The 17,578-nt window shown below is 44.5% G+C and overlaps 2 protein-coding genes across 5 annotated transcripts in view; one reads left to right on the plus strand and one right to left on the minus strand.

Annotated features, from left to right (window-relative positions):
* The window catches only part of POGZ (pogo transposable element derived with ZNF domain), a 47,494-nt gene extending 34,665 nt beyond the window's left edge, over positions 1-12,829 (plus strand). For all 4 annotated transcript variants that reach the window (XM_026486592.4, XM_026486593.4, XM_026486594.4 and 1 more), the window contains 9 exons: positions 3,955-4,055; positions 4,585-4,731; positions 7,206-7,340; positions 7,457-7,629; positions 7,786-7,926; positions 8,391-8,447; positions 8,637-8,749; positions 8,947-8,971; positions 9,114-12,829. In XM_026486592.4, coding sequence (XP_026342377.1) covers positions 3,955-4,055; positions 4,585-4,731; positions 7,206-7,340; positions 7,457-7,629; positions 7,786-7,926; positions 8,391-8,447; positions 8,637-8,749; positions 8,947-8,971; positions 9,114-10,785 — 2,564 coding nt within the window. In that variant the 3' untranslated portion in view covers positions 10,786-12,829. The remainder of the gene's footprint in view (positions 1-3,954; positions 4,056-4,584; positions 4,732-7,205; positions 7,341-7,456; positions 7,630-7,785; positions 7,927-8,390; positions 8,448-8,636; positions 8,750-8,946; positions 8,972-9,113) is intronic.
* Positions 12,830-13,679: 850 nt separating this feature from the next.
* PSMB4 (proteasome 20S subunit beta 4) lies at positions 13,680-16,191 on the minus strand. The gene is made up of 7 exons (XM_026486598.4): positions 16,003-16,191; positions 15,549-15,755; positions 15,081-15,227; positions 14,823-14,904; positions 14,328-14,444; positions 14,015-14,103; positions 13,680-13,803 (listed from the first exon to the last, which is right to left on the minus strand). Exons 1-7 carry the CDS (start codon positions 16,140-16,142, stop codon positions 13,791-13,793), a joined length of 795 nt encoding a protein of 264 aa, XP_026342383.1. The 5' UTR covers positions 16,143-16,191; the 3' UTR covers positions 13,680-13,790.
* Between the last annotated feature and the right edge of the window lie 1,387 nt (positions 16,192-17,578).

The following is a 17,578-nucleotide window of genomic DNA, read 5'->3' on the forward strand; positions in this document are numbered from 1 at the left end:
TTTCCTTGGCCTTGGTCATTTTGGCAAGGGTAATGGGATTGCCGTTGTGGCTTAGGCTAGTGTTGGTCCATAGAAATATAATGTGAGGTACATATGCAATTTTAAATTTTTTAGTAGCCATTTTTAAAAAGTAAAAAAAAGATTTAAAAGTTTTTTTATAACCTCTTTTTTTTTTTTTAACGTTATTGTTTTTGTTTTGTTTTGTTGTTTTGTTTTTAAGTAAGCTCTATACCCAACGTGGGGCTTCATCTTACAAGTCCAAGATCGAGAGCTGCATGCTTTACCGACTGAGCCAGCCAGGCACCTCTGAGATTAATTTTAATAGTATATTTTTATTTAAGTCAGTATATCCAAAATACCATTTTAACATGTAATCAGGATTTAAAAATTAATGAGATGGTAGAACTTTGGACTAATAATTTGGGAATAGAATAGATATTGGAATCAACCACTATGCAGTTAGGGGTAGAGTAGCCAACTTGGTCTTGGTTAGGGCCCCAAAGTCTTCACTGTCAGTGTTGGAAAATCTGAATAACTCCTCTACACCTCCTAGTGAATACACCTCATGTTTATACAGAATCTGCTGGGTGGGCTTTTGTTAATTCCATTTATGTATGGACTATACATAAGAAAGATAAGTTTTTCCTTATGGGGAAGAAAAAATTCCATACAGTCAGAACCTCATCAATCCTTTTCTCTTCACTTTCCACTCTTGTTATGTCTGACTTTTAATTTTTGAGTATCTTGTGACTTAAAATTTATATTGATCAAAAACCTGAGAAATTGTTCACCCAAAGAGGTAAACACCTTTTCTATACTTCAGTATGTATCAGTTTTATTCTTGGATTCTTGTGTAAGTCCTCCTTCCTGTACCCATAGCAGATCCTGCATAAAAGTAGCTTTTTTTTTTTTAATGTTACATTAGTCACCATACGGTATAAAGTAGCTTATTTTTTAATGTTTTTGGGACCCATTGCTTTCTTTTTAATTTTGAAAAAAAAATGTTTCCTTTTATTTTCTGAAGTGTTATTTTTTTAAAGATTTTATTTATTATTTGAGAGAGTGAGAGAGAGCACAATCAGGGAGAAAGGGAGAAGCAGGCTCCTGCCGAGGAGGGAACCGGACACGGGACTCAGTCTCAGGACCCTGGGATCATAACCTGAGCTGAAGGCAGGCGCTTAACCGACTGAGCCACCAGGGCACCCCTCTGAAGTGTTTTTAAATGAAATTATAGTTGTAATGACATTTCACCCCCAAATACTTAAGTATGTATCTCTAAAAAAATAAAGACCTTTTTCTTATATACAGCCATAGTACCTTTGTCAAGATCTAACAGAAGCAATCATAAATCCTTAATATCATCTAATACTTAGTCCATTTTCAAATTTCCTGAATTGTCCCCAGAACATCAATGGATCATTTCACCTAATTATGGTAATAGTATAATCTTAATCACATTATGTTTTTCTTCACACTTGTTTAAGGGCAGTAGACTGAAGAAGAGGTAGAGTTGAGGGAAGGATGCTTCAGGCTTAACCATGGTCAGATGTCAGGGGAGGATCCTGTGTGGAAAATGACTCAACCAAGGGGGAACTAATTGTTTGATAAAGTCTTGGAATATATGGAATGATGAGGTTGGCTGAACCTTAGAAAGGTATAAGATGTCTATCCTTTCTTCCTTCCTTTCTTCCTTCCTTTCTTTCTTTCTTTCTTGCCTTTTTTTTTTTTTTTTTTTAGATTTATTTATTTTAGAGAGCATGCACGCACACAGCAGGGAAAGGGCCAGAGGGAGAGGGAGACAAGCAGACCCCCACTAAGCAGGGTGCCTGATGCAGGGCTCGATTCCAGGACCTGAGCCGAAATCAGGAGTTGGGTGCTTAACTGACTGAGGCAGTCAGGCGCCCCTCGCCTTTCTTTCATAATTTGGAGAACAGGAAGCAGAAGCTGTAGTAATTTACTCCTATTTTCTCAAAGTAAAAGTGTGTTAGGTGTCAAGGACATGAGGGTAATGGTGCTGGGAGGGACCGTGTTAGGATGACCGTTTTGCAAAATCAGTTAATTCTGTCTCTTGAATCTTCCCATACCAGCTCCAGTGTGGGACTAGAACAGATGTGGATGGTTACTAGAGATGTCTTAAATCCACTGATGCCTTAGGTTTCTGTCTCACTGAGATTATATATCTAAATCGTAGCATGGTGTTTATGTGTTAGAAATTGCTTTAGTTAGTGTCGTTAGTACTGATGTGGTGTGACGGCTGTACCAAGAGAGCTGATACGTAGGTTGTTGGAGGAGCTTCAAGGTTGAAGGAGCTTGCCCAGGGAGAACACAGAAGGTTGGAAAGCACCAATATTTAAAGGTGTTCTAGAAAAAAAAGAAAAGCAATTAATGACAAATTAAGAGGCAAAGGGGGAAAAGGAGAAAATATTGTCATTTTTACTTTCTTAAAGGATTTTATGTATTTATTTGACAGAGAGCGCACGCACACAAGCAGGCAGAGCGGCAGGCAGAGGGGCAGGGAGAAGCAGACTCTGCTGAGCAGGGAGCCCAACGTGGGGCTCAATCCCAGGACCCCAGGATCATGACCTGAACCAAAGGCAGACGCTTAACAGACTGAGCCACCCAGGCGCCCCAAAAATACTGTCATTTTTAGTTGACAATATTTCCCCAACATGTCGTGCACTCCATATCTCTGTGCCTTTGTTCCTGTTCTTCTCTTGGTCCCTCTGTGTGACAGACTCCTGTTCTTTCAACATTCAGTTTATGTATCTAACAGCTTCGCTTCATTCTTTTAGACAGAATTTTTTATTCATTTGTGTCTTCGTAGCACCTAACGACTCTAGGCAGTGCTTCTACGGGGGCTGCCGTACCCCTTTGACAGTAACAAAAAGTTGTGAAGCCTCTTCCCAGAAGATAAACATTTTACCCTTTTGCAAATAATTTCAGGGGATACCGAGGTTCCCTGAGGCATTGTCCATGGACCCCAGATTAAGAATCCCTGGTTTTTGTTTACTTTAAAGAATTGTTTCAACTTCACTCTTTTTGGGGGAACAGCGGTTGGACATTTTCCAGTAAATGCTTAAAGCTTCAAATTTACAGTTTGCAAAAACTTGAAAATAATTCCAGTGACTGTAAGAAAAATAATTATTTTGTCTAATTCAAAATGTGTAACAATTTAAATTATTATCAAAAATTCAGAGTTGCAGCCTTATAAGCTTGACAAAATGACCAATTTCAAAGTTGAATCATCTCAGAAACTCATAACAAGGCAAGAACTTCTGTTCATGATTTGTCAGTCTCTTGAGGACAAATTCTTATACTCATTTAGTAGATGTTTGGTAAATGTTTGGAATTAGTCATAGGAGACAGTCATTGTCTGTCTTTGAGCAGAGGGATGCAAGAGTGTAGTAATTTAACATAATTCACTTGGCAGTGGTATGTAAAGCATAGACACTGTATTCACTGGAAAGATACACGGTATTAGAAGCCAGCTGATTAGAAGTAGGAAATCGTGGGCTTCTACGGAGTTTTTGTCTGTGAGAATGGCAAGATGACCGTTCCTAGGTACATTCTGAAATAGTGGTGACAGAACACAGAGGTGCAGACTCAGAGATAGTGCCTGAGTGTAGGAGGAGGTGGGGAAGTGAGAAGGGAAACAACCAGGAATCAGAAGGAGGCTGAATTAGAGTTGGTGGTAGAATAGCCAATTAAAATGTCTTGTAGACAGTTCAGAACCTAGAGTGAGGCTTTAGTAGGAAGTCTGAGGTAGAGGCCTAAGGTTTGTTGTTATCAGCAACACAGATGTTAAGACAGAACCATTTTAAAGAAAGAAGAGATTGAATGATTTACCGACTATTGAAAGTGAAGATAGAGAAGTCAGAGAGAATAAAGATGATGAGTCAGCAGGACTTTGGTCTTATTTTCAGGTGGATTTATTGATTATTTTTCTTCTTACAGCCAAGTGCAAGATCTGTGAGTGGGCGTTCGAGAGCGAGCCGCTGTTTCTGCAGCACATGAAGGACACTCACAAGCCTGGGGAGATGCCCTACGTCTGCCAGGTACCGCCTTGTCCTCTAGGGAGCTTTAGCCGTCCGGCTCTCAGGCCGGGCACAGAGGACCCGCTAGCGAGCAGTGCTCTACACCGACTGCGTGCACTCAGGTTCAGGAACTCGGGGAGATCAGAAGAGATGATAAACCTAGGGTCTGTTCTCAGGATTTTCCATGCCGGAGAAAAACATCAAAGGAGCATGTGCAGGAACCCAGCCAGGGAGCCCGGTCAGAGACATACGTACGTCCTGCACGAGTGTGTCTCCTGCACAGCCCTCTAGAGATGGACAAAGAAAACTTTACTCCTCTAAGTCGCAAAGTGGATTGTTTTCAGACTTCCCTGTCCCTCCCCTGTTTTTATCTTAATCCACAGCTGAATCTGTCACAAACAGCCCTGCATTACAGTCAGAATAATAATTTGATTTCTATACATTTAGGAAAACTTATTTTTTTTCTCTTATTTTGACATTTTTGTTGCTACCTCTTTTTTAAGGGCTCAGTTGTTCACTCTTAGCTTATTTTTCCTCTTATGTGACTCAGGTGTGTCAATATCGCTCCTCACTCTACTCTGAGGTAGATGTCCATTTTCGGATGATCCATGAGGATACTCGGCATCTGCTCTGCCCTTATTGCCTGAAGGTCTTCAAAAATGGCAATGCATTCCAACAGCATTACATGAGGCACCAGGTACCAGGCACCAAGCAGTTCCCATATTCTCATTTTTTTAATTTTATGGATGCTGGGGCCAGGGCTGAGCTAGGCAGATAATTTTGGTAGAGAAGATACTATATGTGTGTTTGCAAAAATTTGCCAAATTTCAGTTACATGCCATACTGGGCTAGGTGCCAGGGATTTGGTGGCATATAAGACAAATAGTATAGTAGAGCATGGAGAGTATCGTGTTAGGGAAAGTATAAGATACAGAAAAGCATATACCTATTTGGGGAGCCTGCTATAAGGCTTCCTTGGAAGAAGAATAAGACCTGAAGTATGAGGAAGGGTGAGCCACATGACGTGGGATGGAAGAACAGTGTCCTCCAAGCAGAGAGGGAGAGTATGGAGGTTCAGAGAATTAAAGGAAGTTCAGTGTGGTTGGAGTGTGGAGTACCAGGGGGAGGTTGGAAGTTAGGAAACAGATGGTGGAGAACGCTGTAAGCCATGGAAGGGAGTTTCAACTTTATAAGTCATTGGGGAGGCATTGAAGGGATTTTTTAAGTCCTTGAGTGATAGGTTCAAATTTGTTTTAAGTTATGATTACACTGGCTACACTAGGAGAATGAATTGAAAGAGATTAAGACCAGAGTTAGGGGGACACGCCAAAGGCTCTTTCAGTTTAGGTGAGAGGCAGTAGTGGCTTTTGGCTTTGAAATGAAGAAGAAGATAGAGTTGAGAGATACTGAGAAGGTAAGTGATATTTATGATTTAGAGATGGATTTGGTAAAGGTAGTGAGGAAGGAGTTAGCAATAGTGCCTAAAATTCTGTCTCAGGAAAAGTGAATGAATGGTGAGACTATGTATTGAGATAGAAACACTGTAGAAAGAAAGAAAGGTTGGCGGCGGAAGTGGGGATTACATGTGTGGGTATTCTGAGTTAGCAGTGTCTGTGGACAGTGGCTATAGGTGTTTATTAAACAGGTAGTTGGAAATATAGGTCTGAAGCCTGGAAGAAAAACCTGGGTTATGGAAAACATACTTAGGAATCATAATTATATAAATCAAGTGATTTTAAACATAGAAGTTGCCATGTTGCCTCACGCCCAATTGAGAATAAGATGAAGGCTTAGAACCTCTGAAGATTCTGTGTACAAAGCCAGTACCGTAGACCTAGGAGGAGAACCAGAAGAGACTTGATGTCAGGGAGCTGAGGGAGGGAGGTGTTTTGAAGAAAGGGGTGTGATCAAGGTGTTGCAGGAAGATGTCAAGCACCATAGAAACCGAGAGGCCAGCCTTTAACTTAGCAACGGTGATGGGAGCCATGTGGTTGGTCAGCAGAGTGGAAGTCACATTTCAGCGGGATGAATGAAGAAGAGGTGAGGAAATGGAGACAACTTATTTTTTAAAAGTTTCAGAAGGGGGAAGACTGAGGGTTGGCACATCCAGGGGAAGAGGTAGCAGGAGAGAATTTGTTGTTGCTTTCGTGTTTTGTTTTTAAGATGGAGTAAATAGGGCCTTGTTCTAAAATGCTGCAAAAAAGGGGCCACTAGAGGAGGAGAGTGAAGGTAGATGGAGAAGGCACAAAATGGAGAACCAGATGGGTGCACCTTTGCTTAACACTTGCCGGGTCTGCACACACGTGCCTGCACTCTCACCTGTGAGCTCCCTCTTGGGCTCACACACCCATTTGCATAGGGGTGACTGTAATCCCCCCGTGTGTATTTCCAAAGAGCAGCATGGAAATTGTCCCTTATACTCAGGTAATGGACCCTTGTTAATCCTGGGAAGGAAACCATACACCTGGGTCCTGTTTCTGAAGGATTTCAATAGTAGGCAGTCTGAATCCTCAGACTTGTCTCACAGGGACAACTGCATATCTATGTATATTGATGTGTTAAGAGGAGAGAGAGTAAGGGATAGAAAGGTATAGACAAGGTGTAGAAAAATACTGTCATTCATGTTAAGAAAGAAACAGGGAGGTGGTGATTGGAGATATGTGTATGTTACGTGGTTGTGCGCATAGACTGTCCGTGAAAGAATACCCGAGAAACCGGTAACAAGTTGTTTCTGTGCAAAAGGATGGAGGGTTGGAATTGAAGGCAAACTTAAAACATGAAGGAGTATGGAATAAAAAGTAATGATTTTTTTCATCATGTACATTTTACTGTGTTTTAAAAAATGAGAAGAGTGTCCAGGTAGCACTGTCTGCATTGTAAAGACAAAGTAGGGGCAAGTAAAGCTTAAGCCACTAATGCACATTGTTAAACCGAGTCAGGAAGAGATGGTTGGAGGACCTAGTCGTCCTGGGTGTGAGTCTGCCTTTCTTTGGGACCATGGGAGGAGATAATTCTCAATGATAGGTTTTAGTGTTGTGTATTTCTTTCTTCCTCTTTCAGTTATCCACAGAAAGGGGGAAAGAATGGTTGTTAGCATTAATATACTTTTTCATCAGGGGAGAAAATTTATTGGGAACCTTTAAGGGATTCTCTTTCTTTTTCCCCCTTCAGAAGAGGAATGTTTATCACTGCAACAAATGCCGGCTGCAATTTCTCTTTGCCAAGGACAAAATTGAACACAAGCTTCAGCACCATAAAACCTTCCGTAAACCCAAACAGCTGGAAGGTTTGAAACCAGGCACGAAGGTAAAGGGCTTGTCACCGTTTCTTTTATAGATCCAAGGGGGTGGGGAATAAAGATTATCAGTGTTCTGAGGTTTAGCATGGGTCGTCTCTGATTGTTCCTTCTCTTGGCTTTGCAGGTGACAATCCGGGCTTCCCGAGGGCAGCCGCGAACTGTCCCTGTCTCCTCCAGTGATGCTCCTCCCAGTACCCTGCAGGAGGCAGCACCACTGACCTCCTCAACGGACCCCCTGCCTGTCTTCCTTTATCCCCCTGTCCGGCGCAACATCCAGAAGAGAGCTGTTAGGAAAATGTCAGTGCCCTCTTCTGGAGGCTGGGGGCCGGGTGGGCACGACTATTCCTATAGCCAGTGTAATCTAGTAGCCTTTTAGCAGGATCAGTTGTCTGAAGCCCCCACAATTTGAGGACTCCTGGGGCGATAACAAGAATTGTCCTTGTTTCTTGACAGGAGTGTTATGGGCCGGCAGACGTGCCTGGAGTGCAGCTTTGAGATCCCGGATTTCCCTAATCATTTCCCCACTTACGTTCACTGCTCTCTGTGTCGCTACAGCACCTGCTGCTCTCGAGCCTATGCCAACCACATGATCAAGTAAGTCACGGTTAGACCAGGATCGTACCTGGGAGTTCACATTCTCCAGAACTCATTCCATTCCCTCCTTCAACTCTTAGAGCTGTTTGTCCATGTCTCCTAGCAGGGTAAGAGTCAAACCCACGTTCATTTGGCTTTGATGGGCTGTGCTCGAATTTTGTAGGACCTTGCTACTCAAGAGTGTGGCCCAAGGACCAGGTGCAATAGATGGGAGCTTGTTAGAAATTCAGCCTCTGCTCCCCACCCCCAGGCTACTCAGTCGGAATGTGTGTTTTAATAGCTCTCCTGGTGATTCACATGCATACTAATAGGGAATATTAATATGATAGGAAAACTGGCTTGGGTTAAGGTGAGGATGGATTGAAGTGGCATCTCTTTTGTGGGGGCATTGTCCGAGACTGGTGATCTCTCATTTAATGATCAGAACCCCCTAACTCATGCTGTTTTTTCTTTGTCTTTCTCAGCAATCATGTTCCACGCAAGAGCCCCAAGTATTTGGCTTTGTTTAAAAATTCTGTGAGGTAAGGGAAAACTTAGTGATGGTCTCTTAATTTTTCACTTCTTACATTGAATCCTTTTAATTAACTTGGGGGGTATGTGAATTAATTTGAGAAAGAGGAGAAAGGATACTGTCTTTTCTTTATTAGGCCTCAGATTTTATCCCTAGGGTCACAGGTACACTTGTTTATACTCTTGGCTCTTTTTCTTAGTGGAATCAAGCTGGCTTGCACTTCCTGTACCTTTGTTACCTCTGTGGGAGACGCCATGGCCAAGCATTTGGTATTCAACCCCTCTCACAGATCCAGCAGCATCCTGCCACGGGGTAAGTAGTGGAGATGGGAGTTAGTGGGACAACAAAAAGAGAAAATAAGGATACAAGTCCTACCATATGAGTCAGGAGCATCTCTACCTGGGCTAGCTCATCCACTGTTCAGACAGACATCACCTGACATCCCTATAAGACCGGAGGGCTTGTTTCTTCTCTGAGTTAACTTTTCTTTATTGTCTCATTTCCCATAGGACTCACTTGGATGTCTCACTCAAGGTAACAGAAACTCTCTTCATGGTTTAACTTCTATTTTCAGTGTGTTTCATCTTTTTTTTATTATTATTATCATTGCTACTATTAGTATTTCATTTTCCTAGTTTAACTGGGCTTTCTTTTCCTGTCTTTGCTAACCCTTTAGACATGGCCACACTCGTGACCGAGTGCATGACCGGAGCTTGAAGAATATATATCCTCCTCCTGCCTTCCCCTCTAATAAAACTGCCACTGTGAAATCTGCGGGGGCCACCCCAGCTGAGCCTGAAGAGCTTCCGACTCCTATGGCGCAAGCACTCCCGTCACCAGCCTCAACTGCAACCCCACCACCAACCCCAACCCACCCCCAGCCTTTAGCCCTTCCACCCTTGGCTGCAGAGGGGGCCGAATGTCTGAATGTTGATGACCAGGATGAAGGGAGCCCAGTCATCCAGGAGCCTGAGCAGGCAACAGGGGGCGGTAGTGGCAGTGGGGTTGGCAAGAAGGAGCAGCTGTCTGTGAAGAAGCTTCGAGTGGTACTGTTTGCCCTGTGCTGCAATACAGAACAGGCTGCCGAACACTTCCGAAATCCCCAACGACGGATCCGGCGTTGGCTTCGGCGCTTCCAGGCCTCCCAGGGGGAGAATCTGGAGGGCAAATATCTGAGCTTAGAAGCAGAAGAGAAGCTGGCTGAGTGGGTGCTAACCCAGCGAGAGCAACAGCTACCTGTGAATGAGGAGACCTTGTTCCAGAAGGCCACCAAAATAGGACGTTCTTTGGAGGGGGGGTTTAAGATCTCTTATGAGTGGGCTGTGCGTTTCATGCTCCGGCACCACCTGACTCCCCATGCCCGGCGAGCCGTGGCCCACACGCTACCTAAGGATGTGGCCGAGAATGCAGGACTCTTCATTGAATTTGTACAGCGACAGATTCACAACCAGGACTTACCCTTGTCCATGATTGTGGCTATTGACGAGATCTCCTTGTTCCTAGATACGGAGGTGCTGAGCAGCGATGACCGTAAGGAGAATGCCCTGCAGACTGTGGGCACAGGGGAACCTTGGTGTGATGTGGTGCTGGCCATTCTGGCAGATGGCACCGTCCTTCCCACCCTGGTTTTCTACCGAGGACAAATGGATCAACTTGCTAATGTGCCAGACTCTATATTGCTGGAGGCGAAGGAGAGCGGCTACAGCGACGACGAGATCATGGAGCTGTGGTCGGCCCGCGTGTGGCAGAAGCACACCGCTTGCCAGCGCAGCAAAGGCATGCTTGTGATGGACTGTCATCGCACTCACTTGTCAGAAGAGGTGCTGGCTATGCTCAGTGCCTCTAGCACCTTGCCTGCGGTGGTCCCAGCGGGCTGTAGCTCCAAAATCCAGCCGTTAGATGTGTGCATCAAACGAACTGTCAAGAACTTCCTACACAAAAAGTGGAAGGAGCAGGCTCGGGAAATGGCAGATAGCGCGTGCGATTCTGATGTCCTGCTTCAGCTGGTGCTGGTCTGGTTGGCTGAGGTGCTGGGCGTCATTGGGGACTGTCCAGAGCTGGTGCAGCGGTCCTTCCTTGTGGCTAGCGTTCTGCCCGGCCCTGATGGCAACATTAACTCACCTACGAGAAATGCTGACATGCAGGAGGAGCTCATTGCCTCCCTAGAGGAGCAGCTGAAGCTGAGTGGGGAACAGTCCGAGGAGCCCTCAGCTTCCACTCCCCGACCCAGGTCATCTCCTGAAGAGACAATTGAGCCTGAAAGCCTTCACCAGCTCTTTGAGGGCGAAAGCGAGACCGAGTCCTTTTATGGCTTTGAAGAAGCTGACCTAGATCTGATGGAGATTTGAGTGTTGGGGTCATGAGCGGGTGTGGAGTGGGGGGTGGGAAAGTGTGAAGGGGGGGTAGAGGGATTTAGGGAAAGGGGGATATGCCAGGTCGGGTATTTGGTTTATATGTTTTAATTTTATGCCACCACCCCCCCGATGTTGACTTCCGTTTCCCTGTGGATTTGTGGATTATTAGGAATACCAGTAGTGATCCCGTCTGAGCCAAGGAGCTGGCCCATTGGTCGTTCACTTCTGCTAAAAACAGGTTTTCGTGACTTTTTTTTTTAAATTTAAATCACTGTGTTTGGTATTTTTCTGACAAAATCAAGAAAAAGAAAAAAAAATTCTTCGTGGGCGAATGTTAAATTTTTTGTTTCCCCTTTTACCTCAATTGTATCATAGTACATCTGGGTTTTTTTGTTTGTTTTACTGTGTGGCAATGTCTTTGGGCATGATGCTATCCAACCATTGTCAATGTGAGAACATTTCTGAAGATGGGAAAGACAAAAATATGTAGCTCACAAACTGGTTTATTATATATATGGATAAAAAAAAACTTTTTTCATTGTGGTCTTAACACTTTTATATAAAAATGAAAATGGAAAAAAAATCCCACTGAACTCTCTCTTCCTTCTCCTTTCTTTCCTTCCCTCTCCAGAGATGTTGGTTTCTACAGCAACTCTGAGATATAAAACTGTGGCTTTAAAAATGCATGAAACCACCTCTCATCCAGAATGATGAATTAGATTTGTTTTTCCTCACCACCTTCCCTCCAACAAAAACATGACAAAACCAATATCCTTTGCACTTGGGATCCTTAGCCCCTTTCCCATGCTCACACCATCACTCTGGACAAAGGATCATACATGTGTCATTAGCAAGCAGGAGGTACTGAGGTGATCAGTGTTAGGGTGGAAGCCATTCCCAGTGTGTGGGTCTTCATCATGTTAAGTGGACAGCATGCCTGTTCAAGAGATCACAAGTCCTACAGCCAGGAGCTAATTGTGCAAGAAGTTACGTGTTGAACTTTAAAAACAAGACAGAAATCCTGCTTACCCTGTGGCTTTCCTTATTTCTCTTAATGCTTAGAGAAGAATGTGACCTGAAGAAGAAACACACAGGGGTGTGCACAAAGAAAGACATGAATCTTTATTTTTCACTGCCAGCTTCAAGGAAAGAAAATTTTTCTACAGTTTGCATGAGAGATTTTTTTTTAACTGTATGTACTCATGGTTATAAACTGAAATGTACTGTATCATACAGAGAAAAGGAACAAAAACCCAAGTCCAGCTTTCCCACAGCTACACCTTCTGTCCATCCCAAGGCTTTCAGCAACATGTCCCTCCTGGGAGCCAAGGAGGCAGCCTGCATAGGCTTGTAAATGGTTCATCTTTAAAATGTATATAAGTGGAACATTTAATAAAATGAGGGGAAATGGATTTATAAACAATGTGGTTTTTTTTCTAGGTAACCCTATTTTAGTAGGCTTTCACAGACTGGGACATGCTCAAGATGTGATGGGCCTGGTGGTACGGGTGTGACATTTGTTACCACCTGTTTCTCCTCACCTCCATTTTTTGGTTTTTTAACCCCCAGCACACTATAATATAGTGAACTGGAGTGATCCCGCCCGTAAACAGCTTGGCCAGCTTCATGAACCCATGGCATCTGAAAAGTGAACTGAGGATCCATCTTCTCTTGGGCTTCTCTTCCCCAGCTTTTTGCCTGATGCCATTTTGACAGAATATGGACTTTGAAGTCAACCCTTTGCCTTTGAGAAAGTTCAAGAACTATGGTCAACTATCTACAATGACCTAATCCTTCTCTTTGGTAGCCTCCACAGCAGCCCCAGCCTCAGCAGAGCTGGGTTCCTGGCCTCTGCATACTGTATGACTTTCTTGGTGGGTAGTTTTTTTAAGACCATAACACCAACAGTGGATCAGCTGGGTTTTGGCCAGGAAGTTATCTTTGTGGATTCCGCCCGCATGGCTTAGTAGTAGAAGGAAGTTTTTTTTGTTTTGTTTTTTTATAATTCAGTTTAATCAATAAACAAGTATTTATTGACTACTTTCTGTGTTGAGACTGAATATGTGGAAGACAAATGGAAAACTCACGGTTTCCTTTTACTTTCATGTACTAGTTCGTTGTAACATGGATGATAAAATGGAGGGATATTGTGATCCCCCCCCTCAGCTCTCTCACCTCACTGAACTTCTGAAGTAGTTTCTGAGTTTGCTGCCTCTACTAGTTTCTCAAAGCAGTTTAGAGAAGATATGCATCAGAATCACCTAGGGTGTTCATTTTTAAAATTCAGGTTTACCACCATTTTGGGAGAATTTGGCTAATGCCCCAAATGATTTGACTCACAGCTAAACTTAGGACTTTCAAATGAACACATAATACTTTCTAAGAGGTTTTCCAATACCAGATTTGGGCCATAAACATGTAAATTCAATGTTGAAGTTACTTAGTATTCCCTCTGCTAAGGGCGAGGAGGCGGCACAGGTGACGGACTGAGGCTGGCAGGTCCTCCCCGGGAGTAACCTTACCCAGAGCGGCTTTACTAGATGCTACATTTCTGTCTTTGAAATGGTGCTTTAACTAAAATCACATTTGCAGCAACGTTAAACCAGAAAATTTTTAAGAATCTAGTACATGGGTGGAAATGTTGAAGAAAAATGTTAAGCACTTCGTTATCCCACAAAGATTAAGCCTGGCCTGGCCTCTGTACAAAGCTGTTTTCTAGTACAGGCCCAAATGAAGAGAGTGGATCTCCTGTACTGTCATGCAGAAAATCCTGTATTTGCTGGAAGAACCAAGAGCCAAAGAAGGGTTCTCTGAGGGAGATGGCATGTGGCAGTACTTCACACTTTCACTCCTGGTGTGACCTAGTCAGACAATAATGCCACTCAGCAAGCATTTCAAAGGATTTATTTATTTTACAATAGAAAAGTACACCTTTGAACCAGCCAAGTTCAAAGTTAGAAGAAGGGTACAACTGCAGCTCTGGATAATGCATCTGTATTTCATTCAAAACCACTAAAAAGGAAGAGAGCATAATAAAATTATGAAGCCATCAAGGGAGGAATTAATTTCTAAAAGCGACTCTATCCTCCAACCAAAATTTCCCTCTTCACCCAAAGAATTCTTTTGGTTCAGACCTCCAGAAGAACCCAGCTTAGTGCAAGTCAAGGGGCATCCCAACTATTCTACCACTTATTTTTAATTCTGTAGTTTTAATTTCAATCACCTGATCATGTGGGCAATCTCCCAGTTGGTCTCTGCAGACAGTGGTCCCTCTATTTCAACACCTTTTTCGGTGACAGTGGCGATTTGAAACTGAAAGAAAGCAGAGCTCCCAATGAAAATGCCCACCCGCGCCCACACCCCATGAAATCCCTGAGGCCTGCTCAAAGGTCAAGTAGAGAATCTTCCCCAATCTGAAAATAGGAAATTTGGCAATCTATTCTTCAAAAGCAAAGACCCAGGTATTGCAACTATCCAGAGCCGGAGAGCCTGCCAGTTAGAGTCCCGTCATCTTTATTATTCATATCCCTCCTCACCCGGTTATAAGAACGGGCATCTCGGTAATACAGCACTCGCATACAGCGTTCCACTAGCTCTCGGGCCTCAGTCTGGCTCAGGACTGGCTGCTTCTCCAGAACTTCTCGCAGGAGAGGCTAGGGAAATGGAAAAGCATGGGAGATACCAGGGGGTGAATACCCGTCGGTCCCAAATCCACAGCATAAATGTCAAAAAAAAAAAAAAAAAAAAAAAAGTGACAGTCCACCTATTGCCTCACCAGAGTGAATTCTTACCTGTGCTAACACTGACTTGAAGGGTAAATTCTAGGGCATCCCTCTTTCCATATGTCTACTGATGACATACCACTCTGTCACTGGAATGTAAGTGCCAACACATATAGCCTCCAGACTACAAAGAAAGCCATCTGCCCAGCAGTAGGGATCCTGGCCTAGTCCTCACGTTGGAATTTCAAGGGAAGAACAAGCAAACAATAACCAGCCCCCATTGCCTTGTCTTCCTCCCCTCTCACATACCTGAGCCAAGTATGCACCATAACCAGTGGCCAGCGAAGGGGCTTCGTAAGCTACACCAAGCATGTCCACATAACCGAGGAAGCTAACAGGACACAACCGGTCAAAGAATTCATTTCATTTTAGGTTTTGTTAGGTATCGTAGCTGAAAGATGGGGCCATGGGGTCTGAGAAGTGGCATTCACTCAGAGGGAAGGGATAAAACACCACACAGACACTAGAGGTTGGGTGGTCAGGGAAGTTAAGTTATTTCAAGTCAACCTCTCTCCATCAGCATAGCCTCCAATGACCATGGTGTTCCACAGGGGGTTCATCTTGGAGCGGCGGCTGTACATGGCCCTGGTCAGCCATGAATGAATAGCTCTAGGACTGTAGCTGTGTCCATCTCCCAAAAGCTCCTCATCAATCCTTAAAAGGAATTGGTCATGAGAAAAGGGAAAGAACGGAAGACAGGAATTTCATCCTCCTCCTCCTCCTCCTCCACCACCACCACCACCACCACCCCCTACCCCGCCAAAAGAAGTTACCACAATCTTCCCCATTTTACACCCCCTAACGCCGAAAACTATGTATTGCAAACATTCTCATCTTCCACCCCCAACAATTTCCTGTCCTCTGTTGCAGCCTCAAACTCCTCCACTCCAGAACTTCTAACGGGATTTTAAAAAAACAAAACAGTGAATTCCTCTCCCCACCTGGGATATATTCCCTATTCTCCAGATAACTTACACCATCTGGCCGAGAACTTGCTTCAAATACTGGAAATCTGCATAGTCTCCGGAAGCACCCAGCATGGTGCTGTCGTTGACTCGCATAATACGAGAGATGTTGCGGAAACGAGCCAAGGAGCCGTAGGAGCCCAGCATGTCTGCTGCAATCACCACTCCACCCTCAAACTTAACGCCCAAGACCGAGGTCCCGGTCACCATGGGGTTCCTAGACAGAGGGAGGGAGGTCTGGCGAGGGGAGAGGCACGGGAGAAGAGCCTGAGCTCTCTTCCACGCAGTGGGTTCCGCTTCTGATTTTCCATGTCTCCTTTCATTCTTCAGGACTCTCGGCCCCGCGGTCCCCGCCTCGCCCTCCGCGGTCCCCGCCTCGCCCTCCGCGGTTTCCTCAGAACCCGCCAGCCCCACCAGGCCTCACCGTCCCGCCCCCTGCGCAGGCTCAGACGCGGAGAACTTACTGCGTGCGCGTAATCAGACCCCCGTAGGTCGCGGCCTCCGGCTCCACGGAGGAACCAGGAGTGGGCGGAATGTGGTAAAACTGCCCCGGGGCCGGACCCCCGGCCCAAAGTCTGGACCGCGACTCCAAAAACGCTTCCATCTTACTCACGGTGGCAGAAGAAATGACAACGCTTGCGCCAACGGAAGCGGAAGTGACCCTTCGGTGGCCACACCTTCTTCCTGCCAGCTGCTTTCAGTAGCCATGTTGATAAGGTCACAGCGGATGGTAAGCATCATCGTGGTTGCCGGTAGAGACCCAGAGAGCTGGAATCGCCTGACGTCGCAGCGCTTCGCCGCATCGCGGTAGAGTCTGGGCTAGATCACAGTGTTCTGACGCACAGGTTCAAGGAGGGGGAGGTTGGCAGGGAGGTAGATACGGGGAGCCACTTAAAGACACTGAGGCAGAAATTCCCGTGTCCTTTTTTGGATCTTGATCAAAAAGCCCCACATGAAACGAACTCAACAAGGATCTCTTAACATCTGTACTTCTCAAAACAGCCTTATGTGGCAGGCATTATTCAACCCATTCTATAAATAAGGCTTGTGGCGTAATTTACCTGGCCACACAGCAAGTAAAGTTAGATCTGAGTCTTCAAGCCCAGATTTAAAAGAGGAATAATACAGGGACGCCTGGGTGGCTCAGTGCGTTAAGCGTCTGCCTTCAGCACAGGTCATAATCCCAGCCTCCTGGGAGGCCGCTCAGCGGGGAGCCTGCTGCTTCCTCTGCCTGCCGCTCCCGCTGCTTGTGCTCTTTCTCTCTCTCTCTCTCTCTCAAATAAATAAGTAAATCCTTATAAATAAAATAAAATTCCGAGTCAATTTGAACCAAAGCAATGCATGAAATTTTAACCTAATTAAGTAACAAAATATCTTATTAGGTCATGAAACGCTGGAAAGGGAAGGGTTAAGATCTTGTGTTAGAGGCAACAGACTGACAACCTTTGTATCACCTTTTGGTCTTCAAAAATACACTTTCCCCTCTAATAAATAGCCACCTCCTCCCCAAACCCTATATTCCAGGTGACCCTCGGGCCGCTCAGAGTTTTACTTGGACAAATAGCAGGCACTTAGGGTGATGATGGCTTACTGGGATTCCTCGAAAACTCCAAGAATACCTTATTTGTAGATGCCAGAGCCCTCATCATATGAACTTTAAATCAGTCAATCAATCAGCAATTAACTGGCTATGTCCCTATTTAGAAGTGACCTCCTGGCTTGCTGGTTTTTGGTTTCACTCCTTTTTAGGTCCCCAGAATAGGGCTCTTGTAGGGCCAGTCTAAATAAAGAAAAGTGAAAGGATCTAGAATCATCCAGCCTGTGAGTAGAATAGCTCTCAAACCACCAACATTTGATGATGCAATATTCAAAAGAAAGTGACCAGCATGTCTTTTCTTATGAGGTGAAAACAAGATGTAAATTAAACTGAAACAAGGGAAATTAGGAAGTTTCTTTCTTCTCTTTTTAAAGCATTCTGGTATTATCTGGGGGGAAAATTTTTTTTAAGAGAGGGAGAGAATCTTAAGCAGTTTCCATGCC

This window comes from Ursus arctos, unplaced genomic scaffold (assembly GCF_023065955.2).
Source record: "Ursus arctos isolate Adak ecotype North America unplaced genomic scaffold, UrsArc2.0 scaffold_12, whole genome shotgun sequence".
In the NCBI taxonomy this organism is placed as follows: domain Eukaryota; kingdom Metazoa; phylum Chordata; class Mammalia; order Carnivora; family Ursidae; genus Ursus; species Ursus arctos.

Excerpts from the sequence above, each read along its gene's own strand:
- PSMB4 (XM_026486598.4), bottom strand. The coding sequence starts at position 16,142 with ATGGAAGCGTTTTTGGAGTCGCGGTCCAGACTTTGGGCCGGGGGTCCG. Across the intron at positions 14,905-15,080 it reads GGCTATGCTGATGGAGAGAG|CTTCCTCGGTTATGTGGACA; the intron begins GTTGACTTGAAA and ends GTGTCCTGTTAG. Across the intron at positions 14,445-14,822 it reads ATGGTGCATACTTGGCTCAG|CCTCTCCTGCGAGAAGTTCT; the intron begins GTATGTGAGAGG and ends CCATTTCCCTAG.